At 38.8% G+C, this 18431-nt stretch overlaps 1 protein-coding gene across 1 annotated transcript; it reads left to right on the top strand.

Annotated features, from left to right (window-relative positions):
* The first annotated feature begins 5691 nt into the window (after window positions 1-5691).
* LOC145469372 (kelch domain-containing protein 3-like) lies at window positions 5692-17671 on the top strand. Its single transcript, XM_081453076.1, has 12 exons — window positions 5692-6005; window positions 8172-8339; window positions 8547-8662; window positions 9694-9765; window positions 10103-10178; window positions 10543-10611; window positions 11231-11299; window positions 12841-12927; window positions 13253-13361; window positions 13748-13821; window positions 14524-14602; window positions 15515-17671. The coding sequence occupies exons 1-12, from the start codon at window positions 5846-5848 to the stop codon at window positions 15570-15572; spliced, it is 1137 nt and encodes a 378-aa protein (XP_081309202.1). The 5' UTR covers window positions 5692-5845; the 3' UTR covers window positions 15573-17671.
* Window positions 17672-18431: the final 760 nt, after the last annotated feature.

The raw sequence follows: 18431 nt of genomic DNA, 5'->3' as shown, positions 1-18431 counted from the left end.
AGCGTGGACGGGGCCTCGATTTCAATCTGGGATCCGAGCCTGGGATCGAGGTAGAAATCTTCTGCCGTATAAATTGAGACGTCAGAACTTGTACAAGTAACTGCCGTCCCTTGGCTTGAATTTGTCGGTTTTACCAGTAAACGGGTTATAATTGTGATTGACAGATTGTAAAGGCCAGTTTAGTCATACATTTTTGTTGGAATTGCTCGTGACGTTTTGACGATATGGTGTGTAAAAATATATATATAAGCCGACCGTTAAACAATACCTTCCTTCTAGATGCCACCTTAACTCGTTTTCCTTAAAACTGAACTGATATTGTCCACCAAACATAAGTGAAATAATTTCTATGTGCCAACTGCCCCCCCCCCCCCCGCCCTCGCCAAAAAAAAAAAAAAAAGAAGAGAAAATGCAATTCGCCGAAACGCCTGGGCGCGAACGCAGCAAAACGTGGGTGAATCTCAGATTTCCTTGAAACTAAGCGAGAAAACAATTAATTCAAGGCACTGTGTTGTAGTAATAGACTTTGAAACTTACACGTCATTAAACGAAGTTGAATTTTTAGCTAATAAACCTAACAAAAATATGCCCGATTATTCAAAAAGAAGTACTTCCATGCACAAAGAGTACAGTGGAAATGCTCATTTTCCAAGATTATGCCGAAAAGGTCGAAGAGTACTTGCACAATCGGGAAATGCATAATTTTGCGCGTTGTACACAATGCTGGTCTGAGGAATGAGGTATGCCCTAAGTGTTTAGTATTGAAGGTACGTGTATGACCGCTCTGTTGTCCTTACTCATGGAAGGGCCAAACATGTGATTTTCAGACCTGACAAGGACTTCAAAATTTCTTATGTAAATTACCAGCACCTCTCTGTAATTAAAGAGCGAGATGAGTATTAATAATAAAGGAAAGAGTTCTTTTCAAAAAACGATACTCATTTCCAATCCAGAGTGAGAAAACCTTGGAGTAGATAAAGCATGGCAGTGTAGTGCGATCAACTTTGTTGAAACAACGTCTCGTATGACCTACCAAGTGTGATCATTTGGAAAAATGATTTTTTATCTCTAGTTTAACGTTTTGTGTTTCAATATTCACCTGAAGAGACTGATACAGAATTTATTGCCTTACCTCGACCTTCAAAGTCTTGGTAGACTTGACGAGACTGTTAGGGCTAGAGTTCTTGTTGTTTTTACAAAAATTGACCTATGAGGATATTTTTTTAGGACTTCCCTGTAAATATCTTGGTAAGCTGTCAACAAAGTTTAATAAGATATTTCTAGGGATACTAAGTCGCCTGACAAAGAAAGTCATCCATTAATTAAGTCACTTATCACACAGCCCAAACAAAACCCTTTGCCGATATAAATATCTGTAATTATGTATTCTACACACGTTCGCTTGGTTGCGCGGTCTCTTCTTTATTCCCGCCATCTCGAAACAGAGACGAACACAACTTGAAACAAATGTATTGTTATTTGACAATCCAATTCCAGATAACTTACCGCAAAGTTGAATTTCTGAAGCATTCGCAGTTTGTCTGTATATTTTTCCACGGGTCACATTTGTAAGATAAAATTATTTTTAAAACGCTGAAATGGGTGTATATAATGGGTTCGAGAAAAGTGTCAAACGTAAATAAACTGAGATGCGACACATAAAAGACTAGATAAGGTTCTGTTTTCTTGCCAGATCAGTGACGCAGTTCAGAGTCAGATGAAGCACGTACTAGGGGACAAACAGGCACACTTGAAGTATAAATAGTACTGAAGGCAACTTGAAATGCTAGGACAGTTTTGATTAAATATTGCAATATTCCAACTTGTAGAACTTTAGTCAGTCTTCTAAGGGCTAGAGCTTATGCGATTAAAATGATTCTATATTTTCTGAGATTGCAGCTTTGATTTTTTTGGTGTAAACATTGATTCACTGACTGATTCATTTTTCGTAGATTGTAACGTGCATTTTCAGGCTGTTAGTTTTGCTTCTTTCTCGAAGTCGGACGGTGAGTGCCCGCCCCCCCCCCCCGGAGGAGGTAGTCCCAAATAAAAAAGCACGGGGGGTGCTCGTCGTACTTTTTAGGGGTAAGAAAGTAGTTTTGACACCTCTTATGGTGTTCAGCCCGAAAGGTCCACAGCGGAGCTTTGCGGTGCCTTTTAGGGTATTGAGCAGAAAAAATGTTTTGTTTTAAAATTGGTACCTCTTAGGGGTGAAAAACATTTCAAGCCTCGCTCACAAAACAGTACCTTGGCACCTCTTGGAGGTTCTTTTCAAAATTCTCAACGAACACCTCCGTCCTTTTTATGTAGGACTCCTTCTTCCTAAGGGGTGATCGAGTCACTGTCCAGGCCTACAGAAAATTGGGGAGAGCTGAGAGTTTTCCTCATTCTCTTCACGGTTCGGGATAGGATAGCTCCAGCCTCACAGCAAATACAGCTATTTAGCTTTGATTCCATGAATCGACCATTTGACGTTGCTTTAATCACGTCACAGATTTCTATTGAATGCTATATTGACTCTCAATAAGGTTTACACTATAAAGGTAGACTTCTCATCTAAGTTTAGTTTTTATGTATAATAACACCTATATTCCATACAATCTCGTCGAACATATATCCAACTTAACAATGTGCACCTCAGGGTTAGCATTGTAGTCGCGTGTTATTTTTACTCGTTCTGCGATTTCTTAAAATAATATTTTTCTAAACGCGTTCATGAGATCGTCTTCTGAGCAGGATTAAAAATTCGTAAAAACAAAAATGGAATTCCTCTACCGAGCCGCTAGTGATCTTAACTGAATTACCTTTATTCTATTAGGCCTCCCATAATCAGTGCGAGGCCATCGGATCTCTGTTCTGTGATCGGACTTGCCGTGCATCTCAGCCACGCAAAAGGGTGTAATCATTCTGATTTAGACGTTCACTCTTAGCCACGCGTGCTAGAATATAATAGGAGCGCTTATCAGTCTTATCTTGAATACGGGCGCTTATTAGAATTGAAACTCTATCTACTCTAGGTAGAATAGCCACGCTTGTTATATATAGAACACGAGTATTTATGAGGAAATGGGAACTTTTTTCAGAACGGGACGCTTATTGGTAACAGGGAGATCATTAGACTAATAGCGTCCTCGTTGGAAAATGGGTTTAAAATGTCTGTTCAGTGGAGTAGGGGAACTTTGAAATGTTTTAGTACAACACTGTCTTCGTAATTTCTTTGGCATGTGAAAGCTCTCGCTCTCGTTAGCGACCTACCTTTTCAGCGGATGGTCGTTAATTATAGCAAGGTTTCATTCTGTCCATTCTCGTGACTACCTTTCCAAGGTAGTCACTCAAAGAAAGTTCTACAGTAGGTGGCTCAAACACGTGTTGTTTCAACGTAACGGTTGAGGTGATCAGCTCGGAGGCGGGGGGTGGGGGAAGGACTCCTTTATGGGCTATATAGGTATGTGCGGTCCCAAAGGGTATAGTTTTCAGTTAGCCGTTAGGGTATCGATTTTGGCCATTTTGGTCATAAATAGGGTATGGTTTTTGCGCTCTAGTCTTGAATTGGGTATGTTTTTTAGAGGACGCGCGCCATCCTACCTAATAAGAAATATGAACATTGACTTCAACATTGGTCTGAACTATAGAAGTAATTCAAGTAAAGCAGGTCTGAAATAGGGTATTGATTTAAGGGTCAGGTCTTCAATAGGGAATCGAAATTTTGGTCAGGTCATAAATCTCATTCCTCATCGTGCCCCGCAGGACACCTAAGGCCATAGGTCATAAATAGGGTTGGGAAAATCGCACTGACATTTTGGTCTTAAACAGGCTAAGAGTTTTGGAAAGCGGGCCGCACACCCCCACCCAATTTTTCTGAGAGTACTCCCTCGGATCTCTACAAAAGCTGTCAAGTTCAGGATCAGCTCGAGTTCTTAGAGAGGTGTTCAACATTTATATAACGGAACTTCAGTTGTAGACAACTTAATCCATGATAATATTAGAACAAGATATTTATTATAACAAGTATTTAACAATATTGAAAGCTAAACACATTTTTCAGATTATAATCCAATAATTAAACCACCTCGGTTCTTGTTACCGACCTTATCATATCAATTTATAATAACCAAGAAAGGATATTACAACACAACTAGCGAGACCGCGCTATATAGCGATGAAAGTCAGTATAAAGGCCCTATTAGGGGTTTTTGGGATACAGGATATCTAGATATAGCTGGGGAAAAATTAATGGGATAAGGGATATTTAGAACAGATTTTCTGGGATATCGAGTAGGAAAATTGTTAGTTTTTGAAACTGAATTTTTATACGATGCCGGCGTTCAATTAGTTGGAGCATAGCGCTCTCTATTTCGCTCTGCCGTTTTTACGCGGTGCCCCAGCTAACTGAACGCCTGCAAGAGGCTAACGGATTGGGATAGTCAGGTCCCCCAATATGGCAGCAATCAGGTATGTGACCGTTCCTTTTATCATAGTAGTAAACGAAATACGGTTCAGTTGCTACTGCAACTGATAAATAAGCCGATAAACTACAGAACTAAGTGACGGTTGGCTTTTGATCTGAAACACTAGGTTTCGGTCGCGATTTTGATTCACCTGGTCAGGCTGCAGAGATTTTCAGCTTTCTGTATCTCAGTCAAATCTGAGCAGCCACAAAGGCTTTTTTGCATCAAGGGGTGAAAGAAGAAAAAAGGGAGAATAGCTTTGGGATCGGGCTTTCAGCCACCAGATAATCATGATAAAAGAATAACTCCTGGAGTTGTCCCATGCAGTAGCAAACTCTAGATCTTGTCACTCACTTTTGCATGCAAAGGCAACAACGGTTGCCCTTAACTTCAGTAGCTCCGGGGGCATGCGATCTCAGTAATTTAAAGTGTTATGTCAGGCATGATTTAAGTAATGGAATCCCATGTGGAAACCGCTAATGAATCCTATTACTGTAAGAACTCGGCTCAGTTAAACCTCCCGTGTGGTTTATCAGCGATTATCCCGCAAAATCCCGGCTGGAATATGACCTTTTCTACCATGCCACAGAAAATACAGCCAATCAGAATACACGACAGCTGTATTTTTGTGGCGTGGTATAAACTGAGTCATGCAGCACTTTCTCGTGGTATGCCACGGAATACTCCACTTGTCAGTAGTATTTTCTTGGTATATAAACTCGCGTAAAGGAAAGGCTCATGTACCGAGAAAATACAATTACAAGTGACTCGTAGGATATTGCATGTAATGAAGTATACCACGAGAAAACGTTTCTTGGCCGACAAGACCGCTGGTAGGCCAAGCGAAAAATCAGCCAATATTGAATCCTGACAATTTGTCACCTTAAATTTTCGAGCGACTTAAGTGGCTCTTAACATGCTAACCACAATTTCTGACAACAATAGGCCACTCAGGACCGAAAGCGTTTATGAGTTGTAAGCACTAAAAGCTAAACTTAAGGGTGTTCTGAGCGTCTTGTGCTGTTATTATGGTAACCTTTGCATCAGGAAAATGACCATAACCTGATTGCTAATGATTGGGCATTCGTTTGATGCCATTATAATAGTATCAACTGAAAAAAAGTGGGAGTACTGAATAGTAAAAGTGCTGAAAAGTGCTGGAGCTCAACGCTAAATGTAGACTGTTTGTTTCCATCTTACATGATATGTCAACTACAACTGCTGATTATCTTACTCCGCTGACCAGTCCCGTCATATAATATTCTCAAATCGTGGGATATTTTTCTGCTCGGTCCACTTACCATTTCACGCAGTGGCTCTTTTAGTTGAAGTGATTTTAGCTTGTTCAGTTTTTAGAGATTCTTTAAAGGTACGTTTAAGATTAAGATTATTCAGTTATGGCCATAAGATGGACTCAAGAAGTTGAAGGTGGCCCTAGGCGAGTAAATCATGCTGCAGTGAGCGTTCGAAATCGCTTCATCTTTAGTTTTGGTGGTTACTGCACTGGAGAAGAATATAACCAAATAGTCAACATTGATGTCCACGTTTTCGATACAGGTAAGTTTTTGAAAAGTGGGTTTGGATTTATATAAATTCTACGCAAAGTGTGCATATTATGAGCGCCGTCGAAGTTTTGAACGTGCTTGTGTTCGAAGGTCTTTAAAGGTGGAACAACAGAAATCAGACCGGAAATGCGTTGTTTTCGCCTCGATGCGTGCCAGCGATTTGACAGTGAAAAGCATCTGCTTAGCTGGCAAAAATTTAATCTTTGCACTAAATTCATAAATGGGTATACCGTTTCCTAAATCGTAATCTTCTTCAAAACTAAATACGCAAGATGGAGAAAACACATGCATGCATGAAGGTTGTTTATGGGGAAGAATTCTAATTTTCCAGTATTTGTGATGAATAAATCATGTTGCCACAAGCCAGTGGGAAGATTGTTATTGTTTCTGTGCTAAAAATAACATTACAAGCTTGACAAAAGGGAAAACAGTTATAAACTTCGCCTCTATTAGTCTTAACGTCTCACTCTACATAGTCAGGTGTAGTTCTATTTTATCATTGCGTGTGAGCTAGAATACTACACGTAAATGTACACGGTACATGAATTCAGTTGCTTTCGTTTAGATTCAAGCTCATAGCAATTATCCTTAATTACCGCTATATGTTTCTTTTGATATTAATTTGCTGCAACAATCTCCCATCTGCTTACTGCCATTGTGTAAAAAAAATAAACTTGGTAAATTTGAATTTTGAGAAAAAGTTTATTGGAAATTTATGCTCAAAGGGTAAGAGTGGGGGACTTACCTGTAGCACAGCTTTAAAGGCAAGTCACTTTCTTTTCAACTTGCATGAGACACATAATATTGGATAGTTCAGAGTGTGATAATGAGCTTTTTATGTATTTTGTAAAGCACTATATTGGTGAGGACAGTCAACCGACAAGTAATTATCCAATTAGCATTCAAGCTAGACAATTTATGAAGATTTTTGTTAAATAGATACAATTTTAAGTATTTTTAACAGTTAGCCTAGAATACTATTTTTTTTACCAATCTTCTCTAAGAATGAGATTGTATTCTAATGTAACTAAAGAAGTTTCTGTGTGGATTAGAAGAGAGCTTATCTGTACAAATCTTCTTACTCAAAATTTTCATGATGTCAGGAAAATTTCTGTGAACTTACATTTGCATATACATGTTTTGTGAATAGTTTGTGTGCAGCAGAAACATGCTCTCATCAACATGGTTTTTGTTAACCTGTTGCGCACAGGGTTTTTGTATCTTCAAGTTTCAACCCTCTATGTCAAGGTTTCTTTTTTCCACTCACTCCAGTAGCTTTGCTTGTCTTCTTAAACTAAGATGGCCCTCGCTTGCAATATAATATGCATACAATATAATGCTTGTATTTCAGCTATGTGTAGCTCCCAATTATCTCCTGTTACGAGTGGGTTAAGTCTGTATTCAGACCTACTAGCCCATCAGCTGATGCTTATTTCCCATTTCCATAGTGATGAGGAGTATTTCTACACCTCCCTGGATGGGATTTACAGTTTCTTGCCCACGAACACAGTGCAGTGACCCAGTGGTCAGGGCTGCTACTGGGGCAACTCAGTCTGGAGTGTTGTGCACTAACCATAAGGCCACCGTACTTTTCAAACATCTGATAACATTTTGTGTCATGAACTGATCAACATCTTGTTCATATTTTCTCATCAGTCTTTCTTGATCACATTAACATTCATGCTCTTGTGGCACATTTTCAGTTGATTCAAATGGGTCATATTAAACCTTTGGGAGACTGCTAAAAGTATCTGCTGACCTGTAATGGTTAAAATTGTCAACACTGCACACACATTCATCAAATTCAAACTTTTGCTCGATGAATAACAGAATATGTGACACTGTGATGCACTTCGTGCGTACACAATGGGAATGTAAGTGATTGTGAGCAGAGGTTCCCTCTCGTCTGTCATTGAGCAGAAAGAGATGTCGTAGAATCTCTGTCCTGCAGGGTAGTCCAGTACAAGTCAGTCTCTTTTATCAGGTTGCCCTAACAGTTTGCTGGTAATCCTTTAATATACACCTGGGTGTATGCCTTGCCCAAAATCAACACAACACAGTGTCCCTGGCCAGGGCCAGGGTTGCTTGACTAGAGTTAAATTTCCCCACATGAGACAATTGCAATAAGAGATATTTAGATTTTCTAATTTTCTTACAGTTCCATGCCGCTGGATGAAGCTTCCCCCTGTATCTTGCGCATGCAACGACTGTGTTCCGTACATGAGGTATGGTCACAGTGCGTCAGCCATTGGTGATTTGGTATACATATTTGGTGGCAGGAATGATACCCATGGTGCTTGTAATATTTTATACTGTTTTGATACAGGTGAGGTGTTAACTATGTTAAACAATTATGTATTCTAACAATTAGACCATGGGCCCAAGTTTTCTCTGAGCAAATAGTCAACAAGGTGTAGCCAAGTGGCCTAATACTATCAGGGGCGGATCCAGGATTTTTCTTACTGGAGGGGCTGTACCAGTAATGAATGGCGTAACTGACTGTTGAGGTAAATATTTTTTTCATTATTATCAGAGAGTTTAACATGGTCCAAACCTAAAGTTCAAGGAAAACCACCTGCTGCGAGAGATGGGCATTCAGCTTGTGTTATTGAATCTAGGATATATATCTTTGGTGGATATGAAGAAGAGGTAAAAATATTAAATAATAATGTTTAGTTCTTTATAATATATTGTACATATAACAGATCCAATACATTCAGGGTTTCTTTGTGCACAAGTGATGGTGGAATAAAATATATGTCAAAGTCAGTTTTGGAAGATTAGTATTACATGTACATTGTAAAGTTAACTCGACTTCTGAGGTGAGAGATTGGTTACTGCGCGATGAAACTCTTGTGGTCTAAGTTTCTCTACTGACACGACTTGAGTGAGGGTACTCAGGGTAGCCTCGTGTCATTTAATCACTCGTGGTTACTGTGGACAAAACAATAGATGAGAAACCAGATTGTCCCCAGGAATGATCTCACAAATTACGATGAGATTTGACCCATGTCAGATTTCTTCTCGTTTCTAAAGTGGTGAATGACAGCTCCTATTGTTGGTTGTGTTCTTTAGTTGTTAATATCTGTGAAAGAGTGTTGGTTTACATGTACAATACTGTAATTATTTTTAAAAACACAACAACGCTTTTCAGTTTTCGGAACATGTTTCGATGTTTCAAACATCATCATCAGCTATAATGAATATATAAGGTTTACAAAAATTCCCATGTTTTTAAACATCTCAATTGTTCTGAGCAATGTTGAGACAATTGTGATGCCTCCAGTTTTAAAATTATTGATTTTGCTAAGACTTTCTCACAACTTAAAATCAAGGAGAGTTTTCATATTGAATGGTTAAATCCAGAACTCAACAAACAAGTTGAGCATGTCAATTTATCGTTACACTTTTAAATGTATCTATTTCAGCTTAGTGGTTTTTCACTATTGTTCTTTTCAAAATTTTATTGGTTAGTTTAAATAAGTTTGCATTTTACATTAATTTAAATTTATAAAGGCTCATTGTATAGGCTGTTACATATATAATAACGATCTTTCTGTAAACCTGAAAAGCTGAAAAGCGTTGTTGTGTTTTTAAAAATATTTACAACACTTGTGCTATCAAGACCTTTTAGTAATACTGTAATTGAAGTTATTTTCGCATCTGTTATTATTGTGTAGGGGGAATGCTTCTCAAATTCTGTTGAATATCTGGACACACAAACATTAACGTGGCACAAACCCAGAGTAACAGTAAGTATTTTGAAGACTGTTTTGATAATATTGAACAGTTGGACCCTGCTACTTCGAAATGTTTAGTTTTTTCAATTCCCTGTTATTTTGAACTCACAACCATTTCCCTTTGATTTGCCTTTTCAGTCATTGCTATCGGCTATTTTGAACTTATTTCAAACTATTTTTTGTTTCCACAGAGAGTTCAAAATAGCAGGTTTCAACTGTATTTATGTTGTGATCTCAGCATCAGGGCTTTACTGGGCAACAGTAAACCCTCTTTCAAACTCCAGAGAAGTTTAAATGGTAATTCCTGTGACCAGTCCATGGTAATATGATTTTGTTTTATTGTTTTTAGGGAAAACCAGCCAAGTGGAGAGACTTCCATTCTGCGACTGCTGTTGGCACAAACATGTACATATTTGGAGGACGAGGTTGGTTTGCCAGGAATATGTGTAGATTTATATGATGAGATACGATACAATACGATATGGTGTTTTATTTAAATTAACATTACATATGTTCTTTCTAATATGCTGTTTACACCACCAATAATGAAAGTCTGAGAGAATGTGAAGTGCTACTATGGACAGCTTATCTTCACGTACATGTATTTACATGTCATGATGTACAAACTGTAGTGATCAAACTATATTTCAACATGGTTAAACATCAAGTCTCAGTGACTATAACCTCAAGATGGTCAACGATTTTGTTGTTTCTCCTCACTTGTGTGGTTAACATTTTATTGATATTGTAAAGAGATTCTGGATGTTGATCTGTCATGTTGTCTTCTAGGTGATAGAATGGGTCAGTATCATTCAGGACAGGAAGTTTATTCCAATTCAGTTAGAGTGTTTGATACAGGTATGTATGTAAAGTATTTACATACAGTTGATTCAAAAGGTATTCGTCCCCTCCTTCCACATAAGAATTACTGGAAATTTTCAGGGGGGAGGTATAAAGGTAGGAATATTTATGATGGAGAGAAGGTTTTTGTAAAGCTTGCTCACCAGAGGGTTTCCTTTTCTAGTAAGTGAAATCAAGAAATTTGTGACAAATACAAAGTAAAAACCTCGCCCCACAGCCCTACACAAGCCCACATCCCTTTCATTCAGTAGCATATGTTAACACTTACTGTATCCTTAACCAGGCTAACCAAGGTTCCTAACCCTGAAATCTAACTGTAACCTTTCACTTTCTACTGTAAACCTTCACCATAACATACTTCATGTATATTGAACCATAACCTTAATGCACTCATTTTTGTGTTTTTTTTTACCCCTGCCACTGGTTCTTCTTAAGGATTTTTGGCTTCTAAAACCCAAGATTTACTTTGTATACAACAGTTACATGCAGTACAATATCTTTCCATGAAGGTTGGGACGAGTTGGTTTAGTACTGTGTTTTAGCAAAACCCTTTATTAAATGTTGTGGTCTCTCTTCTGATGTCATCAATAAATTATTATTATCTTTTTCCTTGTAGTTAAAAACTGTTGGTTTAAGCTTAAAACATCAGGAGATTTGCCTGTTGGACGACGCAGCCACTCAGCAGGTTAGTCATTGTTGACAACCTGGGTGTGACCTTAATTCCCCTTGAAATCTATAACATTTTTTCATAATTTGTGCAGGGAGGTACGGTGGCCTTATGCTTAGTTTGCCAAAGTAAAACTGATCAAAAGAACAAAGTTATTAGTTTCTAAAAGAAACTGTTGGGATGAGCTGATGGGCAAATAAAACACTTAGCTATTTATCAGTAATGGGCCCTTTGCAGCTGGGGTCATTTGACAAAATGTTTTGACAAAATGTTTCTATATTATGGGCTATAACTTAAAGAATGATAGAAATGGGAAGAGCATATCAAAAATAGCAAAAATGGACAAGTTTTAGGCCCTTTGCATTTAAGTGTAAGTTTAAACAACCGTTTAAATTTTCAGAAAATTTAGAGGGTACACGTATCTATGGAAAATGTTGCTGGAAACCAAGGTCTTGCTCTCCAACAACTTTTTCCACACAAATCTTAATTATTTAAAATTCAAACCATCATAAAATCTCGTTCTTTAATGCCAGGGGCCTCAAACTTGGCCATTTTGATATTTTCGGCATACTTTTTCCATTTCTGGTATTCTTTAAGTTATGGCCCATAGTTTTATGAAAAGTACAATGTAGGTGATGTGATGGCCTAGCAGCAAAGGGCGTATTGTATTAACTGCCATTTCAAGAGTTTGCCCTTTGCCAGAGCTGTCATGAAGGGCTAAAGCTTAAAATGTGAGCTTCAGAAACTCGCTAGAGCAGCTAACTTACCTTGGTTAACTTCAAGTTCATATGTGTAGATAGATGAATTTATAGAGGAGTTTGTTGGCAAGAGTCACTGTGTTCTTGACAAGAGACTGTTATCCCTCTCCACCCAAGAATATATTACTTAAATCTTGAAAAAGTGCTGCAGGGGTAACCTGTGATGAGCCTCACTCCCTAGAGGAGTACGAGGAGGGAGGTGGGTTCTCACTTATTTGTGCAGTCCCAAACGGTATGGTTTTTTCCAGCTGTTTTTTTTGTCATAAACAGAGTATGGTTTTTGCACTCTAGCCTTGATATGGGTATGTTTTTAAGAAGAAGCCACTTTTTCATCATTATTGAAAAGGAAATCAACTAAGGCCCTTCACAAATTATGTTTACGGTAATTTAACAGTGGTCTGAACTAGGGAACTAATTATAATGCAGGTCTGAAACAGGGTTTTGATTTAAGGGTCAGGTCATAAATAGGGTTTCGAATTTTTGGTCAGGTCATAAATAGGGTAGGGAAAATCGCAGATTTTGGTCATAAATAGGGTAAGGGTTTTGGGAAGTGGGCTGCACACCCCTACCCAATTTTTCTGGGAATACCCCTCCCCCCTCGCCGAAAGGAGTAGTACTCATCCTGCAGTGTAACAATAGTGGTTGATTGATGCTGATGATTTTCAAGTGTATTGGATCAACTTTAATCTGCGCATGCACACTCTATCTGTTTCATTTGATTGCTTAGAAAAGCTTTGTCAAATAGATTACATGTCTTACATGTTCATTTAATCTGATTGCTACTTGCTTGAATCTTTACAGTCTGTTACGGCAAGCACATCTATGTTTTTGGTGGTTACAATGGACTTGAAAGAAAGCATCATGGAGAGGTGTATAGTTTAGACACAGGTATGATTTTACCAACACTACACACTGTACAAACAATCTGGACCAGCAAGTAACTTTTCAGGTCAAATTAGTAAACTGGCTTCCGAAAATTGACAAAGACATTTGAAACATCTCTCAAAGCATTCGTTACTGATGACATGGCTTTATGGTGTTGTGCTGGTGTCTGATGGGTTGTTGCTAAGCTATGAATTTTTACATACTAGTGACAATCAGTAAGAAGCACATGTTTACGTCATCAGTAAGAATTTTTCAGGCTGATTCTCAGACCTTCCTCATACAACAAGAGAAGTAACTCACTTAACGTGTATTTGCACACCCATTTTAGATGCCAACGTTTGGAGAAAGTTGGACATCTCAGGTCATGGCGCATGCCCGCGGAGAAGACATTGCTGTTGTCTTATAGGAACAAAGCTGATGATATTTGGCGGCACAAGGTAGGTTTGCTGTTTGGTGCACATGACTGAAACAAACCGGCTCTACCCTAGTCTATTTCTTCTTTTCTATTTCAATTTCTTCCATTTCCTACACATATTTTACCCTAAAGATATGGATTTGCTCAATACACAATACATGTGTGCAGTTTATACCCTGTTGTAAATGATATCAGGTTGTTCATCTTGCTGGTCCCAGTCACTTAGCATGTAGCAGTGAAAATAAAAGCAACATGCATTCTCCTTAACTCTACATTTTTAACGCTCTATTATTCTTCTTGTTTGTTCATTCGCTTCTGAGATCCTATAACCATGGTAACAGGGTGCGACTTCTGTAACGTCTCCAGACTCGCTGTACTCAGTTTTTGTTTGTTTTTATTCATGGTTAGTCCTGTAGCTGGAGCTCCAATGGACGACGAGTACAACCTTCAAGATCACTCAGATTTGTACATCTTAGATCTTGGTAAGTAGAGAAGCAGTTATGTACATGTACTGTTATTAGTCCAACTAGTTAGATTGAGGTTTAATTTCTCCCTGTGAGATGCATGTTGGCCGACTGGTTAATTTAGTGGTTCTTGGGTCGACAAGTCTTGGTTCTTTTCCCACCGGACTCGTTGTGTTGTGCCAGTTCTAGGGCAGTGTCTCTCTCTACCCTTGTCGAGAACAAATCTGAGTACCAGTGAATTGTTGAGGAGACATGATAAAATGTAGAAGATGGGTAGTCTGCTATGGACTAGCATCCCATCCAGGGAGTAAGGGGTGGGGAGGGAGGGGCGAGGGAAGAAGTAGGGATACTCCTTTCTACCTCATATTTCAGAAACCGAAGCTTTCAACTCACAGTGATAACCCCATTGGGCACCACTCATTCCCAGATTTGTCTGTGGAGGCATTAGTATGTTCTGGAATAAACTGTTATTTAGGGCAGGTTTCAATTTATTGTTTCTAAACACAAACTGAATAAATCGCTCTGGCCAAACACAAATTACATGTACACAATGCAGTGAATCAATCAAGACTCGAAGCAAATACATGTAGCTGGCGCAAAGCACGAAAAACTACATGTACATGTATGTAAGCAAGCCACGATTGGTTCTGCTTTTATTCCAGGGCATCCATTGCACTGCTTTGCATTGATGAAAAATTCATTTTTTTCTTTATTTTACAGAGCCATCTCTTCGGACATTGTGTAAACTTGCTGTCATTCAGTACAAACTGGATCAGACGCCACTTCCCAAAGTACTAAAGTAAGAAGTGATGTTTTTTTCCCCATCTGAGGGTTCGTCTCCTGCCAGTTGAGAGTTTTAACGTTTCTATGAAACTGTATATTCAATTGAAAACAGTTGTTTCTAATGTTTTAATGCTCCGAGCCGTTAGCACTTTTACTAACTCATTTACCAAGGGAAACGAACATGTAAGCTCCTTTTTCTTAGGCTGTGTTCACACTTGATGCCTGAGCACTGACAGAAAGTAGTATTGCATTCAGACATTGGGTACTCAAAGAATGCAAGTGCCATTTAGTGCTCAAGGACAAGGTCGCGATCTTGTACCTGGGCAGGATACTGTGCCTGAATTCTGGTCTGAGTACTTGCAGAAAAGGTGTGTCCACACTAGCGCCCAGCGAGAATCATTCTGGGGCACCATACTCGGCACTAAGTGTGAACATAGCCTTAGTCAACCATAATCTGTTATCGGGATCGGATTTTTTGTTTGTTTTTTTAGATTTGCCACACAAACAAAAATAGACTTAGAGTAAAATGATTAATAAATGACTAAAAAATTAATATTCAAGATTACAATGAAGATGCAAAACTACAACTTATGTATTAAAGGAGAGAAAATAAAATGGTGAAGGAACCTAACAAAAACCACGAGGCTTGTAAGCTTAGGTTCCCTCTCAAGAAACACCAGATTACTAAATAAATTTAGATAAAGTAATTAATGACAAGCCTTGTTTAATGAGACAGTAATAAATGAAAAGCCTTATTTTACCTCTGTGCAGTTATAATTATTTTAAGGTTTTCTTTGTGTGTAAGGTTATTTTACATGTATTGTAGTTCTAAAAAGGATTATTTTTAATGTACGTATGTCATCACCAAACTCTCACACAATATCAACGTCTGACCACAAGTCTTAATTTTTGTCTGTTTTGATTCTAGAATGGAACTTAGCATCATGGAAGCAGGCAGGAGCTCTGTGAGGTCATCTCAAGGATAAACAAATCATCCGAGACAGGCTCGTTGATCGAGAATCTACCATGGAAACCTTCTGAGCTCTTGAACAACACCCCGGGAATGACACATGTGCAAGCGCACGGCACACGAGAGAGGTTTTAGTTGTTACTGTCTGTTCTAGGTAGTAGGCTAGGTAGACTATGGGCGATGCGATGTCAGCGCTTTAGAAATGTGTGAACGAAAAGGACATGAATAGTTATTTTTGCATCAATGTTGGTAGTTAATACCTAGGTTACTGAAAATTTTTAATGGGAGATTTATAGATTACTTGTGAATTGTACAGTTGATCGCCTCGGGGATGCCTTTCGTAAGTGCTACACACAAACACTGAGGCACGGTTCTAACCACACAGACCTTCAGTTAGCAGGGGATATCTCTTAAAGGGAACACTGAATCATGACCCTAGTAACAATACAGTGTCCATCCTCCAGTAAGAGAACACTGTCCATGGGGAATACTGAATCATGGCCGCGGTCACATACATCCTCTAGTAAGGGAAGACTGAATCACTGTTCACACTTCCTCTAGTAAGGGAGCAATTTCCATAGGGAACACTGAATCATGCCCCCAGTCACACTCGTATTCCCGCAAGGGAACACATTCCATGGGGAACACTGAATCATGGCCACGGTCAAACGCATCCTCTAGTAAGGGAACACTTTCCATGGGGAACACCGTATCATGACCCTGGTCACATTCGTATTCCCGTAAGGAAACCTTTTTTTATAGTGAATTCAGTAACACATGTTCCCTTAAGAGAACACCTTCGAGAGAGAACCTGGTCACACATACTCCAGTACATATACAGCAGGAAAGGTAATCTTATAGCCACATAAACATTGCTTTTGTAGCCTCCAGTCGGCGAAGGAGACATTTTCTTGGTCACATACCAACAACATCTCCCATAACCGACTACAATCATTCATTTCTTAACACTGTAACACAGGGAACTCCTGGTCGCTTGGCGTTTCTCACTAAATATCTGTAACCTCGACCCACAGTAGTTTTCGTGGTCACTACTGCTGCCTTTGTGACTCGTGACTACCACGTGTTGGATTTATTAATAACCTAAGCTGGTGATGTCATTAAATCCAAGATGGCGGAGTGGGTTAAATTCTTGTACGCGCTTTTTTTTTAGTCGTAGGCGTTCAGCAAGATTAATGATTCTCAAGTAATGGTTCCTGACTCAGGGCATTGATTAATGGGTGGAATTTATCAGGGGGAAATATTTGCATTTTAGGTTTGGTTTCATAGTTAGGGAGTATGAGTGTTAGAAACAAGATACAAGAATGGATTTTTGTCAATACTCGATGGAAACAAATCCAACATAACTTTTCTTTTACCAGAATACAATTTCTACAGGCACGATAAGCGCGTAAACCAGATCGTCAATTTTTATATATTAAGATATTTCTAAATAACGCTGAATGCTATGAAGAAAACTGTTAGACAGATGTACTACAAGGGTCCAAATTGGAACGTTCAACTCGCACCTCGCAGGAAAATTTTTATGTTTAAACGCCAGTGCGTGCCCTAAATTATAAATTGTAATATATCTTAAAATAATAACGAGGGAATTTAACTGGTGGGTTTAACTGGGCGATTGCTTTTTATAGAATGCAATTTATAGTTCTTTAATTTGTTAATATTGTAAATTTTCGATAGATATAATTTCTTAACTAAGTTATGAGAGAATATTTGTAAACAGGAATTTGAAAGGAAAAATGTCTTTGTTTCGCTCATAAGACTCGAGTGTCGTATTTCCTTGAATAATAACCGCTCGATAAATACCCCCTCCCCTTCCCCCCCCAAGAGATTCTTCCCTTTTGGGGTAAATAATAATAGAACTGCCTCGGTTATTATCCTAGGAAATAAGCATTGTATTCTCCAGAGCTCCTCGTGCTTTTCTTTAGAGTCACACTCAGGCATGACCACGTGACAGGTGGCCGAGAAGGCTCTGGGGACGAGAATGAAGTTTCTATCTCGTAGTTTCATTTTCCAAATTAATGTAGCATTCTAGTTGTGTGGAATACGTGTATTAAACTACAGATGAATCAAGAAATAAATAGCCTATCACATCCACTGTGTGAGTTCTGCATGACACTGTAACCCTGTACTTTAGAAGCCTTTAGGGAGAAACACAGGGGCGAAGCCGGGAGTTTTCAATGGAGGGTCACACTGTGTCAAAATGAGGGTACTCACCAGGTTGTCATGGCGTTTTCGCCACCTGTTGTAGGTTGTTTGCTTAAAAAAGACTTACAGTGGGAGGTCGCGGGTACTCCACGACCCCCGTGGCTACGCCCTTGGAACAAATCAATCCACGTGCCGTAGCTGTTTTGTTTGTTTTTGAGCCTATCATTTTTTGCTTTTGATGCTCTTTTTTTGCTGTTAATTTTGAGTTACAGTTTGAGGTTGTGAAAAAAATGTTTTGTTAAAATATTTGAATCTGATGCTAATCATAGTTTATTCCAATGAAAAACCCAACCATTTTTCCAATATAGTATCTGCTACTCAATATAACTCTGATGTGATCCCAGCGCATGTCACTTGTAATATACTTATATAAGCTCGTAACGGATGCTTTTTTGGCAAGCTTCTCTCATGTAAACTGGCATCTTAAAGGAACCTCATCACGGAAGGACCCCTTGAAAACACCGGCGAACTTTTTAGGCGATGATGCTGGCGAGGGACAAATGGACCGGGTTTGTTAGATTTATCCTTGAATCCTTGAATTTTATCGACCTACTTATTAAATAAAGTATGTATGTATGTATGAATCAAGCCGACGAGAACTGGAAACTAGACATTTGTTTTTGCAATTTCTGGGTATATACACGACCCT

This window comes from Orbicella franksi, chromosome 15 (assembly GCF_964199315.1).
Source record: "Orbicella franksi chromosome 15, jaOrbFran1.1, whole genome shotgun sequence".
NCBI classification, from domain to species: Eukaryota; Metazoa; Cnidaria; class Anthozoa; order Scleractinia; family Merulinidae; genus Orbicella; species Orbicella franksi.
This window is presented reverse-complemented; position numbering and strand designations above follow the sequence as displayed.